The sequence below is a fragment of the Falco peregrinus genome, chromosome 21, assembly GCF_023634155.1.
Source record: "Falco peregrinus isolate bFalPer1 chromosome 21, bFalPer1.pri, whole genome shotgun sequence".
NCBI lineage: Eukaryota > Metazoa > Chordata > Aves > Falconiformes > Falconidae > Falco > Falco peregrinus.
Window position 1 is genome coordinate 2,501,250 of NC_073742.1, and position 18,829 is coordinate 2,520,078.

General features: G+C 60.7%; 4 protein-coding genes across 4 annotated transcripts; 2 read left to right on the forward strand and 2 right to left on the reverse strand.

Annotated features, from left to right (window-relative positions):
• Positions 1-3,135: 3,135 nt before the first annotated feature.
• On the reverse strand, positions 3,136-7,302 carry MGAT1 (alpha-1,3-mannosyl-glycoprotein 2-beta-N-acetylglucosaminyltransferase). The gene is given in 4 exon segments (XM_055792532.1): positions 3,136-3,900; positions 3,903-4,482; positions 4,485-4,747; positions 6,794-7,302. Coding segments are annotated over 3 exon segments (1,323 nt in total). The 5' UTR covers positions 4,719-4,747; positions 6,794-7,302; the 3' UTR covers positions 3,136-3,391.
• Positions 7,303-8,976: 1,674 nt separating this feature from the next.
• POLR1H (RNA polymerase I subunit H) lies at positions 8,977-10,243 on the forward strand. The gene is given in 5 exon segments (XM_055792541.1): positions 8,977-9,075; positions 9,077-9,107; positions 9,201-9,301; positions 9,571-9,681; positions 9,803-10,243. Coding segments are annotated over 5 exon segments (714 nt in total). The 3' UTR covers positions 10,175-10,243.
• A 26-nt stretch (positions 10,244-10,269) lies between these two features.
• PPP1R11 (protein phosphatase 1 regulatory inhibitor subunit 11) lies at positions 10,270-12,490 on the forward strand. Its single transcript, XM_055792557.1, has 3 exons — positions 10,270-10,770; positions 11,563-11,671; positions 11,800-12,490. Exons 1-3 carry the CDS (start codon positions 10,702-10,704, stop codon positions 12,087-12,089), a joined length of 468 nt encoding a protein of 155 aa, XP_055648532.1. The 5' UTR covers positions 10,270-10,701; the 3' UTR covers positions 12,090-12,490.
• Positions 12,491-12,538: 48 nt separating this feature from the next.
• Positions 12,539-18,820, reverse strand: LOC101924261 (E3 ubiquitin-protein ligase TRIM39-like). The gene is given in 9 exon segments (XM_055792565.1): positions 12,539-12,670; positions 13,543-15,373; positions 15,471-15,592; positions 15,707-15,729; positions 16,262-16,492; positions 16,569-16,664; positions 17,200-17,490; positions 17,492-18,094; positions 18,742-18,820. Coding segments are annotated over 7 exon segments (1,434 nt in total). The 5' UTR covers positions 17,615-18,094; positions 18,742-18,820; the 3' UTR covers positions 12,539-12,670; positions 13,543-14,825.
• Positions 18,821-18,829: the final 9 nt, after the last annotated feature.

An 18,829-nucleotide genomic window follows, 5' to 3' on the forward strand; every position in this document is an offset into this window, starting at 1 on the left:
TTTCTTTCCAATTTAATGCTTTCTGTTGGGTTTTTTCCCCTCCTGTTGAGCTGCAAAACACCCACATTTCCCCACAAGGAAACATCCTTAGTGGGAGAGTGGAGAGATTTTTGCTTCCCCAGCTGTTTGTCAATGGAAATATGTCCCAGAAAAACAGGGAGAACCCCCCTCCCAAAAATTTAAAGAGGTCACTCTGAAGAAGAAAAAGGGCTTTGCTGCTGCTGGTGGGTACCTCGTAGGAAGGCTTTGCAAGCAGAAAAGCTTCTGCTTAGGATTTGCAGAGAATTTAGGGGAACTGGGATAAAAACCACTTTTTGTGCCTCCCAGGATTGCTTAGGCTGGGGCCTCCCTGTGGTTGTGCAATTGCTGCCAGGATGCAAGGAGGGAGGGAAGCCACAGACAGGATTACATGCCCCGTTTCAACACCAAGAAGTGAATAAAGGGGGAAAAAAAATTAAGCAAACCAGCACCTTGAGACTGCAAGAAGTCATTTTTAGAGTTAAACCACGTCACAAAGTGCTGTTATCAGGCAGCACAGGGCAGGTCTCTGCCTCTTACAGCCAAAATTGTTCTGTCTCTGCTGCCAGACTTTGACATTGACCTGAGGAAGAGGAGAAACCACCAGGAAAGGTAGCAGGAAGGGCAGCTGCTTTCATCTTCAGGGCCCTAATTTTAAATACGGCCCCTGAAAAACCCACAGATCACTGCTAAACCTAAATTACAGCCTGGCTTGGTTGTGTAATCAGTCATTTCCTCGCTTGGCTCACAGCAAGGTAGGTCATAGGTGGTGTCTCCCTCGAAAGAAAAGAGCTTGTTATAGCACAAAGTCTGGTGACGCTTCGTGTCACAAATGTAAATTGAAAGTGCTTCTTCAAAGCATCATGTGCCAACACACGCGCTTCTGATGCTCCACTTGATCTGGAAAGCTTTATAAAAGTTAAGCTGAAAGTCCACACAAAAAAATAAAGCATAAACAAGAAGTAAAAAAATAAAAAAGTTGTCTTTCTGAGTGGTTCAGCAGGCCCAGGGTTGACTATCCAACGGGGGGGGTGGGGGGGGTGGGGTAGAAATCAGCCTCTTTTCAACGGAAGGCACCTCACCAGCCTCACATCAGCAATTTGGATGGCAGGTCGCTTGGCGTGGAGGGCGCACAGCCCCCGCTCCTCCAGCTGAGCCAGCGGATGCGCCTCACAGCCCTTCCACAAACCCCCCACAGCGGCCCCATGCACCCCAAAACCCCCCTCCGCCACCGCCTGACGGATAAAACTGGCAGCAGCCCACGAGAGGAGCCGCTGGAGAGCTGCCGAAGGTTTTTTTTTTCTGCGAGAGACGGAGCTTTTGCCGCAGCGGTGGAGCGCGGGGGGCCGGCGGGCCCGTTCCTGCGGGGCTCGGCGCGGTTTGAGGCCGGTTTCTAACGAGCTTCGCCAGCGCCACCCCACCCGCGCCGCTCCCGCCGAGCCCCCGCGCCCCGCCTTCTCGAGGCTGCCGGCGCACTCTGATTGGCTGCCTGCCCTCCACCGCAGCACCTCATTGGCTGCTCCTCCCCGCGCGGCCCCCGGCGCTAGGACCACCCTCAGGGGCGGACCTGGGTGGGAACCGCGAACCCGCGAGGCGGGGCCGGCGCGGAGGAGCGGACCTGAGTGAAGACCGCGGTGCCCCCGCGAGGGCGGGGGCGTTGACCCTGCGCTGCTCCTCGTGGAGGGCCATTTTAAGTGAAAAAAGGGCAGGTTTGGGGGGCGGCTTTGCGACTATTCGGGTCAATAATCGGCGGCTGTTTATAAAAAATGGGGCTCAAAAGGCACTTTTTTTAATCGCCAGCTCGTGAAACCCAAAACCCACTGATTTGATCATATTTCCCCCCAAAATGCAGCTCCTGTGCAAACTGGGGGTGTGTATCAGTGATTTAAATCCTGGTTTTGGGCGGGGGGGGTGGGGGGGGTGTTACATTGTCTGCATTTCCTCCAGGGAGCAGCCAGCATGCTGGGAAATGGGGATTTTCTGCCTCCAAATTTTCCTCCACAGGAAAGAAACCCCCAAACTGGAGAGGAATTGCTTAATAAGAGGGGTTCTGCGCTGCGGCCTGGAGTAGAAAGTGCAGGAAAAACCCCATAACCCCCTTCTTTTTGGGTGGACTGTCCCCCTTTTAAGTAAAAATGAAAAGATGTGGTGTATTCAGCACCAGTAGTGGTAGTGGTGAGGAAACGGCTCCAAAAATATCCCTAAACCCACACAGATTTAACCCAAATCCTGCGGGGGCCATAAATCCCTCCCAGTGTTACCAGTTTTGCCCAGTCCTTCCTGCCCCATTGGCCATTCCCCCTCCTTTTATCCCAGTTTCATGCGATAAAACGTCATAATTTCATTTCTTCCATTTCATAATTCCCCCCGTTCTGAACAGAGGCTTTTTCTTCCCAAAACAAAGCTGAGCGGGATGCTTCTCCCCCCCTAAACCCCTTGCTGCCCAACTCCCCCCCAGAAAAGCCACGCCCGAGGGATTCTTTCAGATAAAAAGGGGGACTTTTTTTAACACAAAAAGGGCTTTTTAGCACCAGAAGTGATGCCTCCTCCAGACCCCTACACTCCAATCCTGGAACATATGGGGCAGAACATATAGACTGGCAAGCAGGCTGTGGTGTAGGGCCTAAGTAGAGCGAGGGGAGTATATGGACTGTGATATAGGGCCTGGACATAGTGCCAAGACCCTACAGCCCCATATAGGGACAGGATCGCATAGCCCAGACCATATGGCCCCATATAGTATAGCATATATATGTATAGATGGTTTATATATAGGGCCTAGACCCCACAGCCACACACAGGGACTAGGGCACAGCCCCTTATTCAGGTCCTAAACCCCACAGCCCGATCCAGGGCCTGGAATATAGGGTCAAGACCATACAGAACGCAGGGTACCTAGGCCTGTATAGACTCCCATAGATCTGTATAGACCCATATAGCTGCGTACGGACCCCCACGGACCTGTATAGCTGCCCATAGGTCAGTTTATGGCCTGCAGCGCCCAGAGCATTGAGCTGAATATAGGGAAGAGGGGCGTAGAGTGCAATACAGGGCCTGGGTGGCACCGACAGCTGGGCTGAGTGATAGTAGCAAAAGAAATCTAAATTTTGGGGCGGGTAGATTTTAGGAGGTTTTTTGCCTTTTATTCTGGAAAATAGTTTCTCCACTCAGAGCTGCCTTTGCCCTGAATTTCCCCCATCACGGCACCGGAGAAGCGGCAGGCGAGCTGCTCTTTGCTGCATGCCAAATCCTCTCCACTAAAGACACATCAAAAAAAAAACCCAAAACAGACAAACAGTTATGAAAAAGGGGGACACCCACCCACCCCCAAAAAAAACCCAAAAAACCACAACAAGCGGAGCGACAGCACCCGCTAACTCCAGCTGGGATCATAACCCGTCCAGTCCGAAGGAGGCGCGAGATAAACGCGACGTCCCCGATAGACGAAGCTGACAATGCCGCGATAACCAGCGCGAGGGACACCGGATTTGAGGTCGTCCATCAGCCCCAGGGCTTTGGCGAAGGCTTTGAAGGAATCGCGGCCGCCGTACTGCAGGCGGACGGCGCCCAGCTCCCGCCGCCGGTTCCCTTGGAGATCTTCCACCCTCACCTCTGGCGCGGCGTAAACCTTGGGGAGGAAAGAACGTTCATACTCTTCCTTTTTGAGGTAAGAAAGATCCAGCTGGGTAAAAGGCACGAAACGGTCATTAAGTTTGATAAATTTTAAATATTGATCGAAAAATTGCCCGTGGCTCACTCCTTTACGACCAAACGTCATCGTACGGGAAACTTCGGGGCGGATGCAGGAACGATCTCGCCTTTGCTCGGGTTGACGCATCCAGTCGTCCCAAAAAGCTCGCGGCCATTTGGGTTCAAGTTCATCCAAAGTTCAGCTAAAAGCAACCAACCGAGACCGGGAAAAAAATCAGTCCGATAAAGCAATTCAGCTTGTCCAACGTCCACCATTTGCTCTTTCCCGTTGTCATTCCACGCAGAGATGCACCAGAGGCTGCGATCGGCGAGCAGCAGCGGGAACGCCGCCTGGAAATACTCGAAAAAATCCGGAGCAACTTCTAAATCATCCTCCACCACGATGGCGGCGCGGTAACGGAAGGTCCGGAAAACCTGTCCTAACGCCCAACGGTAATGCCGAGCGATTTTATAATAACCTTGGAATTTACGGTGCTCTGCCGGCACCGGGATATCGCTAAGATCGGGTTGTCGGATATGAGCCACGGCGTCGCCGTAGGAGGCGATGACACGAGCCGTCTCGGCGTGACCGCAATCCTGGCTGACGATGACGGGGAAACGTTGCGCCGAAGGTCGGTAACGTAAGAGTTTATCCAAACACCGCCGGACGGTGCTGCGGTCACAAGCCATCACCAGGACGGGTAACACCGTGGCAGCGGGATCGGTGAGTTGCGGTGGGGCCGGGGAGGGCGGGGGGGGGAGGGTTGGGGGTGATTCGAACCCCGCGCCGCTGCCCCCCACAACCCGCTGTAACGGTGGATTTGGCGCAGGAGTTCTTTTTGCCGTTCCAGTTCGGTTTCAGCATCTTGAGCCAAACGGATCACTTCCGCCGTCAGCCGGTCGCCTTCACCAGGGGAGGCCGGGCGGCTCCAGAGGAAGAGGAGGAGGAGGCCGTTCCAGGCGATGAAGAGCACCGCCCCCCACACCACCAAGCTGCTCTTCTTCAGCATCCTTCAGCACTCACTCCCACGCCATGGACCTGGGGGGGGAAACACATGAGGGGGCGGGGGGGGTGTTAACAGCGAGGGGACCCCCCTGTCACCCCCAAACCGGTGCTGAAGAGGGACAGGGACGCCTCGCAGTTGTGTCACCCCAAAACACGTGGGGAAACCTTCACCCCCCGACTCCACCAGCCTCCCCAAAGGAGGAACACCCCCCCCGCGGGGAGAGGAAGCGAAACCGCGGGGCCCCGGAGCCTCCCACCAGAAACGTGGCATCGCAGAGATACAAAAAAACCACCTTAAATAAGGGGAAAAAATGCAATAATAACCCCGAAACCCACATCTTGGTGCGGGGAGGAGGGGGCAGAGTCCGCTCCTGTCAAACATTAACCCAGCAGCCAGCTCAGGTGAGGATTTGCCACTGTGAGGGGGGTGGGTGAAACGGGGGTGGTTTCTGTTGGAAAAACGGGGACAAATAAAATACCAAATTTAAGTACTAAAATCTTTGCAAAGTCAGGTTTTCAGAGAGTTTTTTACTCACCCGGAGCCCGGCCCAACTCCCGCCGGCGGAGGCAAGATGTCAGCGCGGGCAGGAATGGGGAGGACTGGGGGGTGGGGGGGGACGGGGGGGACGGGGGGGGGGGGGAAAGGGGGAATTAAGAGGGGAAAAAAAAAAAAAAAAAAAGAAGAGGGAAAAAAAACAAGAGGGAAAAAAAAAAGTGATTGCTTAACTCCAGGGAAGGAGCGGCACGGGCAAGCGGCTCAAGGGTTAACACTGCCGCAGGCCACGTTGGCGGGCGGAAAAAGGGAATTAAAAGGAAAGAAAACACCCGGAAAAGGGGTATTAAAGAGGAAAAAAGGGGAAAAAAGGGGTGTAGAGCAGTAGGAAGGAGAGTGAGCCCAGCAGCACCACATTTTGGTCCCCCCAGGAGGGGAAGGGTGAAGGCAGAAAGTGCCGGCAGTGCTGAGAGCCGCCGGCGCGGTTCCCCCTTCCCGGCCCTGAAAGCCTCATCTGGCCCCGGAAAATCAGCTGGAAAGAAGAGGTGGGGAAAAAAAAAAAAAAAGGTGAAAAAAGTAAATTTCGGGGATCTGGTGCTTCTTAGTTGGGTCCCTGTGGAGAAAAGACACTGGGATTAAGCCGTACCTGCGGGGCCGAAAGCAGCTCAGCCTCGTGGCAGCCCAAAACGCCAGTGTTTTGGCTGAGAACAAGGGGGTTTGGCCCAAAACACGGGTGTTTTTGGCCCAAACCGAGGGTGTTTGGCTCAAACCGAGGGTTCAGCTGTGGTTTTACCCAGCGTTTCTCAGCAGCGAGGCAGGAGCCAGCGGCGAGGCGCTGAGTAAGCAGAGCTGGGGATTTTCCCTGCCCTCAGCTTTGCTCCAGGGGAGACTCCAAGCGAGCGATACTTATTCAAATTAAATCCTCCAGTGCCCAAAAATCCCCCCAAATCCGGGGACGGGGGCAACATTCCCCCTATTTTTTCCCCTCAGGGGCTTTTGGAGGTGAAACACCTCAAATCCAAACACTCCTGGAGTTTTTGGGAAGATTTTAAGCTGCTTTCCCTCGTCACAGCATCCCCCAGAGACACCAAAACCAGCAGATTTTGGGCAAACGCCCACTGGTTTCATGCCACCACCTCTAAATTACTCATTAAATATTCTTTTTAATTATTCCAGGCTCCTTTTTTGCACCCTGGGGGAAAGCAGCTCCAGCCTCAACACCACCAAAACCACCTGGAAGGGACCAAGGAAGCGAGCACTGCTTTCAGGGATCCCCCCACCCTGGTTTTTCACCTCATTTTTCCACCTTTTTGGCTTCATTTCAGGCAGGACGATGCCAAACTAAACCACAACAACTCAGCTCAATGCAAACAAACCCTCGTCTTGGGCAAAACTAATCTCTTCTCCCCATGGGATTCTCTGCTGAGTGTCACCCCAGCGCCTCAATCTTCCTGAAAATCCAATTTTTTTCCCCCTTTTTTTGCTTTTCAGTGAGATTTTAACCCCCTTTCAGTGGGAATTCGCAGCCGAGGCAGACAGGAAAAACATTTCGCTTCTCTCTCCGGGTTAAAATCCTCGGGGTTTACCTGGTTGCAGCTCGCTCCAGGGGGGAGGGGGGGTCGCTGGGGTTCCCCCCTCCCCCCCCCTTTTCCAGAGCTGCCTGGGAATCCCTGGGGAATGGGGGGGGGGAATGAAGTTGCTGCTTCTCTCCTGTCAGAGCTTCGTCAAGTGGGGGGAGGTCAGGCCATGGCAGTGGCCGCGTCCATCTGTCTGTCCGCTGGCTCGGGGCTTGGCATCCTCCAGTCCCCCAGCCATGCTTTTTTTTGGGAGGGTTGTCTCCAGGGAGCTCTAAAAGTGGGGAAGGAGAGGTTAAAATGCCCAAATTCTCTCCCACCCCCCTTTTATGGGGGTGGTAGTGGTGGAAATAGTCCCCCCCCATATCTCCCCAGGGATGGTGCAGCCCCCCAAAATCCCTGAGGAGAGGAATTCCTGCAGGAAGTGGGGGGGCGGCTTCCTCCCTGCCCCATAGGGACACGGAATTATCCCTGCGCCGACTCTCTAGGAGATACAGGACCCTCCCCTGCCCCTCCTGACACCCCTAGAGGGGTCAGAGAGCACCCCCCCAGCAGCCCTACTGACATCCCCGTAGGGATCGGATGAACCCCCCCCCCCCCAGCCCCATAGCAGCCCCCCAGCCCCTCCTGACACCTCCGTATGGGGATCAGAGCCCCTCCAGCTCCGTAGCAGCTTCCCAGCTCCTCCTGACACCTCGGTGGGGATCACAGGAACCCCACCCCACCCCTCCTGACACCACTACAGGGCTCAGGGGAGCCCCCCCAGCCCCATAGCAGCCCCCCTCAACACTCTTATAGGGGTCAGGGGAACCCCCCAATCCCTCCCGACATCCCCATAGGGCTCAGGGGAGTCCCCCCTAGTCTCTTGTGACAGCCCTATAGGGATCAGAGGAGCCCCTCCCCCCCAACCCCAGAGCAGCCTCCCCAACCCCCTCACAGGGGTCAGGGGAGCCCCCCCATTCTTTCTGACACCCCTATAGGTGTCAGGGGAGCCCCCCCAGCCTCTCCCACGAGCCCTATAGGGATCAGAGGAGCATCCCCCCAGCCCCATAGCAACCCCCCCCGCCCCTCCTGACACCCCCATATGGGGATCAGAGGAGCCCCCCAGCCCCCGTGCAGCCCCCCAGCCCCTCCTGACACCCCCATATGGGGATGAGAGGAGCCCCCCCGGCCCCCCAGCGGCCCCCCCAGCACCTCCCCGCCAGCCCCGCAGGGGACACTGAAGGCCCCCCCACCCCCTACAGGCGACACAGGTCCCCCCCTGCAGCCCCGAGGGCCCCCCCCAGTGCCCCCCCCCGGCGCCCGCAGGGCCAGCCCCGGCCCCGCTGCCCGCCCCCAGGGCCCCCCCCCCGGTACCAGCGGCGGCTCCCGGCAGCGGCCGCCACTTCCGCCCCGCCGCACCGGAAGCGACGCCATGGCAACGACAAAGCTCCGCCCATGACTCCGCCCCCCACCAGGCCACGCTCCCCTGCGGTCGGGCCACGCCCCCATCCAAATCACGCTCCCGCAATGGCGTAGCCACGCCCCCTCCCCGCTAGGCCACGCCCCCTCCCGGGCTTCCCTAATGAATTAACGGCGACTTAATTAATCAACTCCTTGGCGCTTCCTCTAATCAGTCAATTAACACGAGCTTAATTAATCGATCCCTGGGGCTTCCAATAATTAACGTGGAGCTCCGCAAGCTTGGGAAGGGGGAAGTGACGTAGAGGAAGGGGTTTGACGGGGCGGGGCGGGAGAGTCCCCCCCCGCGCGCGCTCAGGGTCGGTTTGGGCAGCGCGGGGAGGTTCGACTTGTCTGCTCTGGGGGGCACTGGGGGGGCGATGGGAGGGACTGGGAGGGATGTGGCGTGTTGGGGGGGGGCTTGAGGGGATGAGGGGCACTGGGGGGAGCAATGGGAGGGATTGAGGGGGCAGTGGGGGGCTATGGGGGGGATGTGGGGCACTGGGGGGAGCACTGGGTCGGTGGGGAACCGGGGCAGTGGGAGGCAATGGGGATGCTGGAGGGGGCATGTGGCACGGCGGAGCTGGGGATGATGGGGGGTTGCCTGTGAATGGGGGGGCCAGTAAGGTGATGGGGGGGGGTGATTGAGGGCTCTGGGATGGTGAGAGTCAGCGGTACCAGGGATTGAGGGTGTGCTGAGAGGCGAGGACCCCTCCCTTGACACCCCCACAATTTTTGCTCCCCACCCCCCAGGCATGGAGCTGCCCCCCTCCTGTTTCCAGTCTTCCCTGGATTTCTGCCCCGAGTGCGGCTCCGTCCTGCCACGGCCGGGCCCCCATAGCACCATCCACTGCCCCCCGCTGTGCCTTCACCCTCCGCAGCGCTGGTCAGTGGTGGGGGGGGGGTCTGGACATCTGGGTCTCTTCTGGGACATCCCCCCTCCCAGCACCCCTTGATTTCGTTTCCCCCCCTTCCCCAGATTTTGAAGGTAAAATCATCCGCAGCACCATAGAGTTCAACCGGCTGGACCCCACGGCGGGGAGGGGGTCGGATCCTGCGCCCCGCCTTGAGGGACCGCTGGTGAGTGCTGGTGGGGGGGGGGCAAACCCTGCTGGGAGAGCCCCCCACCCCAAAAAAACTACAGCAGGGGGGGCTCAACTGCCTCTGGAACGATGCCCCCCACCCCAACTCTGGCCCGTACAAACCACAACACTCCCTGGGCCAGGATATTTGGGGGTTACCCCCCCCTAAGTTGGGTTTAACCCCCCTCCCTAAGCCTTGGGGGGGGGGGGTATCAAGTCCCCCATGCCCAGAGCAGGGGATAACCCCCATAATTTTGGGGTGGGCAGGTGGAGCGGCGGTGCCCGCGCTGCGGCCACGAGGGGATGGCGTACCACACCCGGCAGATGCGCTCGGCCGACGAGGGCCAGACCGTCTTCTACACCTGCCCCCCACTGCCGGTGAGGGGCTCCCCCATTTTTATCTCCCCCCCCCCCCATTTTTATACACACCCCCCTCCCCAAGCCACGGAGGGGGGATGTGCCCAAACCCTCCCCTAACTGCTGCTTCCTTTCCATGCAGGTTTCAGGAAAAGGAGGATTCGTGACTGGGTATTTGCTTCGCTCGGGGGTATTTGCCCCCTCCCATGTGGGTAATAAAAGCCCCCCCCCAGGGTTTTTATCCGTGGCTGTGCTTGGGGGTGTCTCAGTTGCCCCCTCCCAACACCTCTTCAGCCCCATCTGCCTGCCCCGGTCTCTGAATTACCCTTCAGCTCCTCTCTGCCCACCCCTCAGGGCTTATCTGCCCCCCCAAAACTGCCCCCCAACCCCCAGCACCTATCTGCCCCGCAAACGTGCTGCCTGTCCCCCCCCTCCCCGCCCAGCCCCCAGGCCCTATCTGCCCCTACATACTGTTCCCTTGGCCCCTATCTGGCCCTCTAAGCCCCTGAGTTAACCCCTTTACGCCCCCAAACTGCTCCCTTGGGCCCTATTTGACTCCCCTAGCCCCTGAATGTCCCCTCAGACCCCCCTCTACACCACCCCCCCCCCCCCCCCAAACTGCTCCCTTGGCCCCTGTTTGCTCCCCTCAGGCCTTATCTGCCCCCGACCCTGAATTGCCCCTCCAGACCCCGTCTACCCTCTCAAACTGCCCCCTTGGCCCTTATCTGCCCGCGCCAGGCCCTGGAGTGCCCCTTCAAGCCCCCTCTGCGCCCCCAAGGGCCCGGCAGCCCCCGCGCATGCGCGCCGCAGCCGTACGGCGGAAGTGAGGCTGCGCAGGGGGAGCACATTGCCTGCCGGACCTACCGGAAGTGCCGCCGCCGGCCGGAAGTGGGGGCGGTTGTGGGCGCTACACCGGGGCGGCGGCGGCGGCGAGAGCGGCCCGGCCCGGCCCTTCCCGGCGCTCCCCGCCCGCAGCGGGGCCTCGGCGGCGGCCGGGAGGCCCCCACCGGCCCCGTGGCACCGCACCGGCCGGCTGCAGCCATGGCGGAAGCAGCGGACAGCGGCGGCTGCGGCACCGCCACCGTCACCGAGACCGGTGCAGCCGAGCCGGTAAGGCCCGAGGGGGCTACAGGTGCCGAGGAGGGGCTGTGGGTACCGGGGTGAGGGGGCTATAGGTGCCGAGGAGGGGCTGTGGGTACCGGGGTGGGGGGCTATAGGTGCCGAGGAGGGGCTGTGGGTACCGGGGGTGAGGGGGCTATAGGTACCGGGGGTGGGGGGCTATAGGTGCCGAGGAGGGGCTGTGGGTACCGGGGTGGGGGGGCTATAGGTGCCGAGGAGGGGCTGTGGGTACCGGGGTGAGGGGGCTATAGGTGCCGAGGAGGGGCTGTGGGTACCGGGGTGGGGGGCTATAGGTGCTGAGGAGGAGCCAATACATGCCTGAGAGGCGTGTATACATACTGGGGGGGGGGCTATAGATACTGAAGGGGGGCTGTAAATATTCCGGGGGATTTATAGATTCCCATGGGGGGCTAAGGATGCCAGGGGGGGAGCGACACAGACTATGGAGAACTAATAGATACCAGGCAGATCTATAGGTACCATGGGGGCTATAGGCACCCAGGGTGGGCTATAAGCTGCAGGGGGTTATAAACACCCAGCAGGGTATACGTGGGGGGTGGGCGTGTGCTGTAAACAGCCAGGGCACCTACAGAAATATGGGGGGTGGGCATGACAGGAGTGGGTGCAGGGCCAGTGTCGGGGGGATGACCAGAGGGCTGTTTTTGGGGCAGTGTCGGAGCCCCCAGGAGGGGTTGTTCTTGGGGGGGGGGGGGGGGGGGGGGGGGGGGGGGGTGTCCTTGCCATGGTGTCATGGCGCTGGTGACACCCCCATCCCCCTTCCAGGAGAACCGCAGCCTGACCCTGAAGCTGCGCAAACGGAAGCCAGACAAGAAGGTTGAGTGGTCAAGCGACACCGTCGACAATGAGCATTTGGGCCGCCGCTCCTCCAAGTGTGAGTGGCCCTGGGGACACTGTTGTCCCCCTCCCCAGACACCTGTGTCCCCTCTGGAGACACCCGTGTCCCCTGACATCCCCCCCACACCATTACTTCCCCCCCCCCCCCCCCCCCCCCCCCCCCAGGCTGCTGCATCTACGAAAAGCCACGGGCGTTCGGGGAGAGCTCGACAGAGAGCGAGGAGGAGGAGGAGGAAGAGGAGGCGGCAGTGACAAGGGGAGGGGATGAAGGCTGCGGCCACCTCCACTGCGTCCGGGGACATAAACGGGGGGCGGGGGCGGCAGGGGGGGGCTGGGGGGGGGCTGCCGGGGGCTGGGGGTGGCCCCCAAGTGCTGCCCCCTGGGCCCCCCACCCCTATGGAGCACTGAGGAGCCCTGTGGAGGGTCCCAGCTCCCCCTGCCCCCCCCCCCGCTGACCCACGGACCTCCCTGGCTGTCCCTTATTGACTCTTGAGCCCCTCCCCAGGTCCCCCAACCCCAAATATTGACTCTGGGCTTGAACCATACCCCAAAAATCACTCCTACCACATCACCTCGGGGGTCAGCACCCCCCAAATATTACTGCCTGAGCCCCCCCCTTAAATCGATACCTGAACCCCTCAGCTCCTGAAGACCCTCCATCCCCAAAATGCCAGTCCTGTTTCCCCCAAATTGAGCCCCCCCCTTCCAAATATCACTGCCTGAGCCCCCTCCAAAACACCAATTCCTGCCGCCCCCCCCCACACATACACCCCAGTGTTTGGGGGTGGCATTTTGGGGGTGTCCCCACCACCCCTCCTCGTGGCACCTGTGGGCATTAAAGGTGGCACCGCTGCGACTGCTGCCGTGGTGCTCGTGGAAGGGGGGAGATGGCGTTTATTGGGGGGGGGGGGGGGGGGTGTCAGCGAGGAGGGAGGAGGGGGGGCAGCTTTTGGGGGGTTCTTCCCCACTCCAGGGTGCCTCCTCTGGGGATGGGGGGCGTAGGGGGGCGGCATCAGCTCGGAGCTGGGCCCCCAGGCTGTGGGGAGAAGGGGAGGGGGGGGGTGTTAGTGCAGGATGTCATTAAAAGGGAGGGGACAAAACACAACAAATGGGGCAGGAAGCCCATGGGGCAGAAGTGTCCCCAGGATGCCACCAGACCGGGGTGTGTCCCCACAGGAGGGACAAGGTGCCACCAAAACAAGTGTCACTTCCCAAAAATGTCACCCAGCTGGATCAGGCCCCACCCAGCACGTGCACCAGGATGCTGGGGTGTCGTCGTTCCCCCCCCCCCCCACTGCCCCAAGGTGATGGCGAGGTCACCTGGGCTGTGGTGACACCTGGCCCCGGGGGGAGGGGGGGGGCTCAGGTGTCCAGGCACGTGAGGGACAGGGCACAGGGTCACAGCTGGATGCCTGGGTCCCCCAGCACCCCCGAAGAGCTGGGGGCACCGCTGGGGCCCCCCCTTAGCACCACAAGGTCCCCAGCCCCCCATGACACCTGGGTCACACACCCCCAGCCCCCCCAAATCCCTCTCAGACACCTGGGTCTCCCCCCAGAAGCTCTGGGTCCCCACGGCTCCCCCCTCCAGCCCCGTGGGGGTGTGCGTCCCCCCCAGCACCCCTGGATCATCCCCCTCCCTCCCCTTGTCCCCCAAGTCCCTTCCAGCCCCACAAGTGCCCCCAGACACCTGGGTAACCCTAAATTCCCCACCCTCCAGCCCCCAGGTCCCCCCAAGATGCCTAGGTGCCCCAAATTCCCTGTGAGCCCCCCAAGTGTGCCTGGATGCTTGGGTCCCCAGGTTCCCCCCCCCTACCCCTGATTCCCCCAGATGCCCCCAGTTCCCCCAAACACCTGGGTCCCCCTCAGACACCCACCCCTCCCCCCCAAGTCCCCCCTGCTCCGCTTTACCTGCAGCGCTGTGGCCGGCGGGGGGGTCCGGGTGTTCCCTGAGCCAGACGCTGGGCGATGCGACTCTCCACGGCCAGAGCCACGGGGGTGCGGAGGCGGCGGGGGGCGCAGGGCAGGCAGCACCGCGGGCAGGAGAAAGCAGCAGTGGGCTCGCCGGGGTGGGCGGTGGGCAGGCAGCGGCGGCGAGCAGCTGTGGTTGCAGGCGAAGAGGACGGGGTCCCGCAGTGGCTGCCCGCAGGCCGGGCACAACGTGTCCCGCACCAGCTGGGCCAGCGGGCCCCGTTCCGGTGGCCCTGAGGGGGCCATGGCGTGTGGAGGCGTGTGCGAGGCGTGTGTGAGGCGTGTGCGAGGCGGGGGAGGACGGCCACGCGGTGGGCGATGGCGGGGCGGGGATGGGGAGGGACATGGAATGCGGGGATGGGGAGGGACACGGATGGGGGGACGGGGGGAGGGACGTGGGCACACGGATGGACACGTGAATGTGGCAACAGGGAGGGACACGGATGTGGGGACACACAGAGGGGCGTAAAGAGACAGGGAGGGACACGGACAGAGGGACGCTGATGGACAGGGACACGGGGGAGCAGACACGTGGGGAGGCACAAACTGATGTGGGGACACAGGGGGGACACAGAGGGACACGCACGGGGCCAGGGGACACACGGGTAGAGGGACACGGCCCTGCCACACGCCCGCACCTACCGCCACACGCCTCTGGTGCTGCCGCAGAGCCGGACCCGGCTGGTGCCAGACGCTGGGGAAGGCGATCCAGAGCCCAGTGGCGCCGCAGAGCTCGATGGCAAGGAGCAAGAGCCTGGCGGTGCCGGATGTCGGGGAGCCAAATCCCGGTGGCGCCGGAGCAGTGGATGTCGGGGAGCCAAATCCCGGTGGCGCCGGAGCAGTGGATGTCGGAGAGCCAAGCCCTGTTTATGCCGGAGCAGTGGATCCTGGCGGTGCCAGATGTCCCAAGAGCCAAATCCTGGTGGTGGTGCCAGATTGCCAGACCGTGGCAGTGCTGCATCTCAGCGAGCCAAATCCCAGCCGTGCCAGATCACCGGATCCCGGTGGTGCCAGATGTCAGAGCACTGAACCGCAGCAGTGCCGGGAGCACCGGATCCCGGTGGTGCCAAACATCAGAGCGCCAAAAAACTCTGTCTATGCCGGAGCACCGGATCCCGGTGGTGCCAGATCTTGGAGAGCCAAACCCCATCTATACCAGAGCGCTGGCTCCTGGCGCTGCCAGATGTCACCAAGCCAAACGCCACCGGCACCGCTTTCCCCCCTCACTCCCAGTCAGTGGGTGAACGGATAACCAGAGGCGCCGCGTTTTTCCTGCCGGCACGGATCCCGGGATAGAAAAGCGGCCAAATCTTTTCAGTGAAAGTATCGGTGAAGGTATAAATGTGGGAGCGATCCGTGACGTTATAAAAAGCCACTTTGCCGGCTTCGTAGTCCACGAAGACCCCCACCCGCTTGGGTTTCACCCGCACCGTCAGCGGGGTGAAGGGGGTGGTGGTGGCTGCGTATTTATTGCCATTCCAGAGCCGTACCCGCCAATATCCCGTCTCCGGCAACGGCGTTAATTCCCCTTTCCGACTCACGGAATCCTTGCAAACGCCGAGCGCCCAGTGGGTTTTATCACCGACTTCCACCTCCCAGTAATGACGCCCAGAGGTAAAACCCTGCGCTGCCAAAACGCAGGGGTAGATGGTGAAACGCCGCGGGGTATCGGGTAAATCCCGGGGTCGAACTTCCACGAAACGAACGCTTTTCCGATCTTCCGATAAAACCAGGTTGGGATGTGCTGTGTCGGGATCCAACGTCACCTCGCCTGGATGGCAACACCAGGAAGGAAAGGGGGAGGATTTAGGGGGTGGGGAGCAAGGGGAGGGGGGTCCCGGCTGCGGCACGATGCGGGGTTTCCTCACCGATGAGGCGCCGGGTGATTTTCCGGAGGGTGAAGTATTGCCGGGGGAAACTGCAGAAGTTTTTCTCCAGCTCGATGGGGACGGAAACCGGTTCTTCCACCGGCACTGCCGCCGCCTCGCACCTGCCGGCAGCCCCAGCGGAGGTGGGACGAGCCAGCCGCCGCACCCCCAAATCCCGCTTTTCTGCCCCAAAACACAGCCCGGAGAGCAGCACAAATCACCTGCACGGTTCTTACCTGGCCAGGGTGTCCTTTATGTCCTGAAACGGGGAGAGCAGGAAAAAAAGGGGGGTTAGGTGCGCCAGAACCCCCTCAAAGTCAACCTCTGGGGCAGGATCAGTCCCAACAGCAGGGATCCCAGCCCCCAGCAGCAATCCCAGCCCCAGGAATCCTGTCCCTGGCCACGATCCTGATGCTGACCCCATTCCCAGTGTTCCTGGTGGTGATCCCATCCCCAACACAGATCCCCCCTCCGCAGTGATCCCATCCCTGGGGGCAATCCTGTCCCCAAAACCAATCGCCTTCCCGGTGATCCCACCCCTAAAACTAGTCCTGTCTCCAGGGATGATCCTGTCCCCAAAACCAATCCTGTTCCTGGGGATCCTGTCCCCAGGGGGGATCCAGTCCCCAAAACAGATCCCATTCCCGGGGGCTATCTCCCAAAACTAATCCCACCCCTGGTGATCCCGTCCCCAGCAACAAGCCCGTCCTAGGCCCACCACAACCCTGCCGCTGCTCCCATCCCCAGTGGTGATCCACCCGCCGCTAATACTGATCCCGCTCCTGCCCTACCTTGAGCATCTCGGCGCCTGACTGCAGACACTTCTCCTCCAGCTCTGCCACGAGGGCGGCCAGGACCCGGCGCTGCTCCCCGAGCCGAGCCAGGTTGGCCTGAAGCCGCTGCAGGATCTCGCGTTCTTCCTCCTCCAGCCGCTGCAGCAGCAGCCGCTCCTCCTCCTCCAGAAGCTGGTGAAGCTCCTCAAATTCCCGGGCGATGCGTTCCCGCCACAGGGCCACCTTCCTCTGCCGGGAAAAAGGCACCAGTGAGCGCCAGGAGTTGCTGGGATCCCCCTGGCATCCCCCAGCACCATCAACCTGCCTTCAGCTCGCCGGGTTTCTTCTCCTCCCGCGCTCGGCAGCCGGCCACTGCCTCCAGCTTCCGCTCCAGCGGCTCCAGGCAGCGCTGCAGCTTCTCCTGCCAGGAGGGGAGAGAGGAGGGCAGGCAACGGGATGGGACCCCCTTCCCTGAATGCCTCCTCCAGCCCCGAATCCCTCCTCTGCCAGAGCTGAGCGAGTGGTGACCATGTGGAAGGCCTCGAGGAAAGGGTTTGGGGCTAAGCCCCACGGCACGGAGCTGCAGATGGGGACTAGCTAGGGTCTAATTCCCTCGGATGGTCTCGAGGAAGAATTTGGGGCTTAAAATGGAGACGGCGAAGAGCTGCTGCCCAAAATTTCTCCACAAACAGCCTCGGGGCAAGCTAAATTCCACCATCAGGGGCCAGAAATGGAAATACGGATGAGCCGTGGCCAAATTCCTTACACAAACAGTCCTCGGGGAGAGAGTCTGGGGCTAAATCCCATCAGGAGGGCCTGAAAGCAGAGACTGGGATGAGTTACACCTGAAACCCCTCCACCAGCTGCCCTGGGATCAATCGTGGGGCTAAAACCGAGACTTGGGGACACACTCCCCCTTCACCCCGCCAGGATTTCGCTTTCCCCCATCCCCCCACCTTATACTCGAGGGCCGCGTCGTCGAGGGGGACGAGGGCGTGGGCGCGGTGGGCGTGGGAGATCTCACAGAGCAGGCAAACGGGGGCTTGATCGTCGCGACAGAACCGGGCCAAAGCTTGGCCGTGAGCTTGGCAGCGACTCTCCTCCCTGGCTTTCCGTTTGGCACCGCGAAGCTGCCGGGCGGCTTCTACCATATTCCCGAGCTGCCGGTTGGGCCGAAGGGCACGATGGCGAGAGGTTTTACGGCAGACGGGGCAGGGGAAATCGCGCGCCAGCTCAGCCCACCAGCGGGGTGATGCAACGGCGGCAGAAATTGTGGCCACATTCGATGATGACGGGATCTTGCAGGTATTCCAGGCAAACCGAGCAGCTGGCTTCCACCTGCAGCGTCTCCAAGGGGTCAGCACCCGACATGACGGCGCTGCCGTTGGCCCCCCTGAATTTGGGGTGGGGGTGGGGATGGCTGGGCTTGGATCAGGGGGATTGGGGAAGGGCTGATGGGAAGGGGAGGGTTGGAAGAAGTTTTGGGGTGAAAAGAACTTAAATCCCTGAAGGCGATGAGGCGGGTTTTAGTAAAAATGCGACAGTAAGGTGCGGCGATGTGCGTTCCAAGTGGTTTTGGGGAGAAAACAGCTCAGTTCAGTCCAGGTGATGATATCGTTTGGGTGCGAAGCGATCCTGAGGCGGCGGCGCGGGTTCAAAGGGGTTTTGGGGCAAGGCAAAACCAGCTCAACTCCATCAAGGTGATGATGTCATTTTGCTGCGGAGGAATTCCCAGGCGGCGGTGCAGGTTCAGCAGGGTTTTGAGGTGAAACCAGCGTAATTCTCTCAAGGTGACGACGTCATTTAGCAAGGAGGTGACACCAAGGTGCTAGTGTGGTTCCCAAGTGCTTTCTGGGGGGAAACCAGCTGAATTCAGTTAAAACAAGAACGTGCTGCCGGCAGTGCCTGTATAGGAGTCCCTGTAGCAGAAGTTCTGGGGGGAGCCCTATATAGCAGTCGCTATAGGGAAGGCCTCTATAGGGGACTCCCTGCCCAGGGGGAGCCCCTATAGAGATATATCACAGGAAGAGGCTCTATAAGGGATTCCCCAGAGGGATGGGGGCCCTATAGGAGTGCCCCTATAGAAAAGGAGCCCTAAACTGGATGCCCTTTAGGGAGGGGGGGGGACCTAGTTTAATAGGGGCCACCCCACACAAAGATGTTGGGAGTCCCTATAGGGTTGGCTCTATAGGAAGGATCCTTAGATCCTTAGAGGGGACACACCACAGGAAAAGGCCGTACCAGGATCCCCATAAATCGTGTCCCTACGGGAAAGGGCCCTATAGTGGAGGCTCTGAGGGCGGGAAGCTGTTCCGGGTCGCCATAGGGGTCCCTACAGGGACAGCGCTCAGGGGTGGGCCGTGCCGGGGGTCCCTACAAGAAGGGCTCTATAGGGGACACCCTATAGGCAGGGGCCGTGCCGGGAGTCCCTACAGGAAGGGCTCTATAGGGGACACCCTACGGGGGGGGAAATCCCGGCCGCCTACGCCCCCACTCACCGCCAGCCGCCGCGCCGGGCCCAACGCCGGAAGTGACGACACAAACCCGCCCACCGTCTCGTGCTGGTGGCGCCCTCCCGCCCCTATT

Coding starts and splice junctions, on each gene's coding strand:
- PPP1R11 (XM_055792557.1), top strand. CDS start 10,702: ATGGCGGAAGCAGCGGACAGCGGCGGCTGCGGCACCGCCACCGTCACC. Junction 10,771..11,562: donor AGACCGGTGCAGCCGAGCCG/GTAAGGCCCGAG, acceptor TCCCCCTTCCAG/GAGAACCGCAGCCTGACCCT. Junction 11,672..11,799: donor GGGCCGCCGCTCCTCCAAGT/GTGAGTGGCCCT, acceptor CCCCCCCCCCAG/GCTGCTGCATCTACGAAAAG.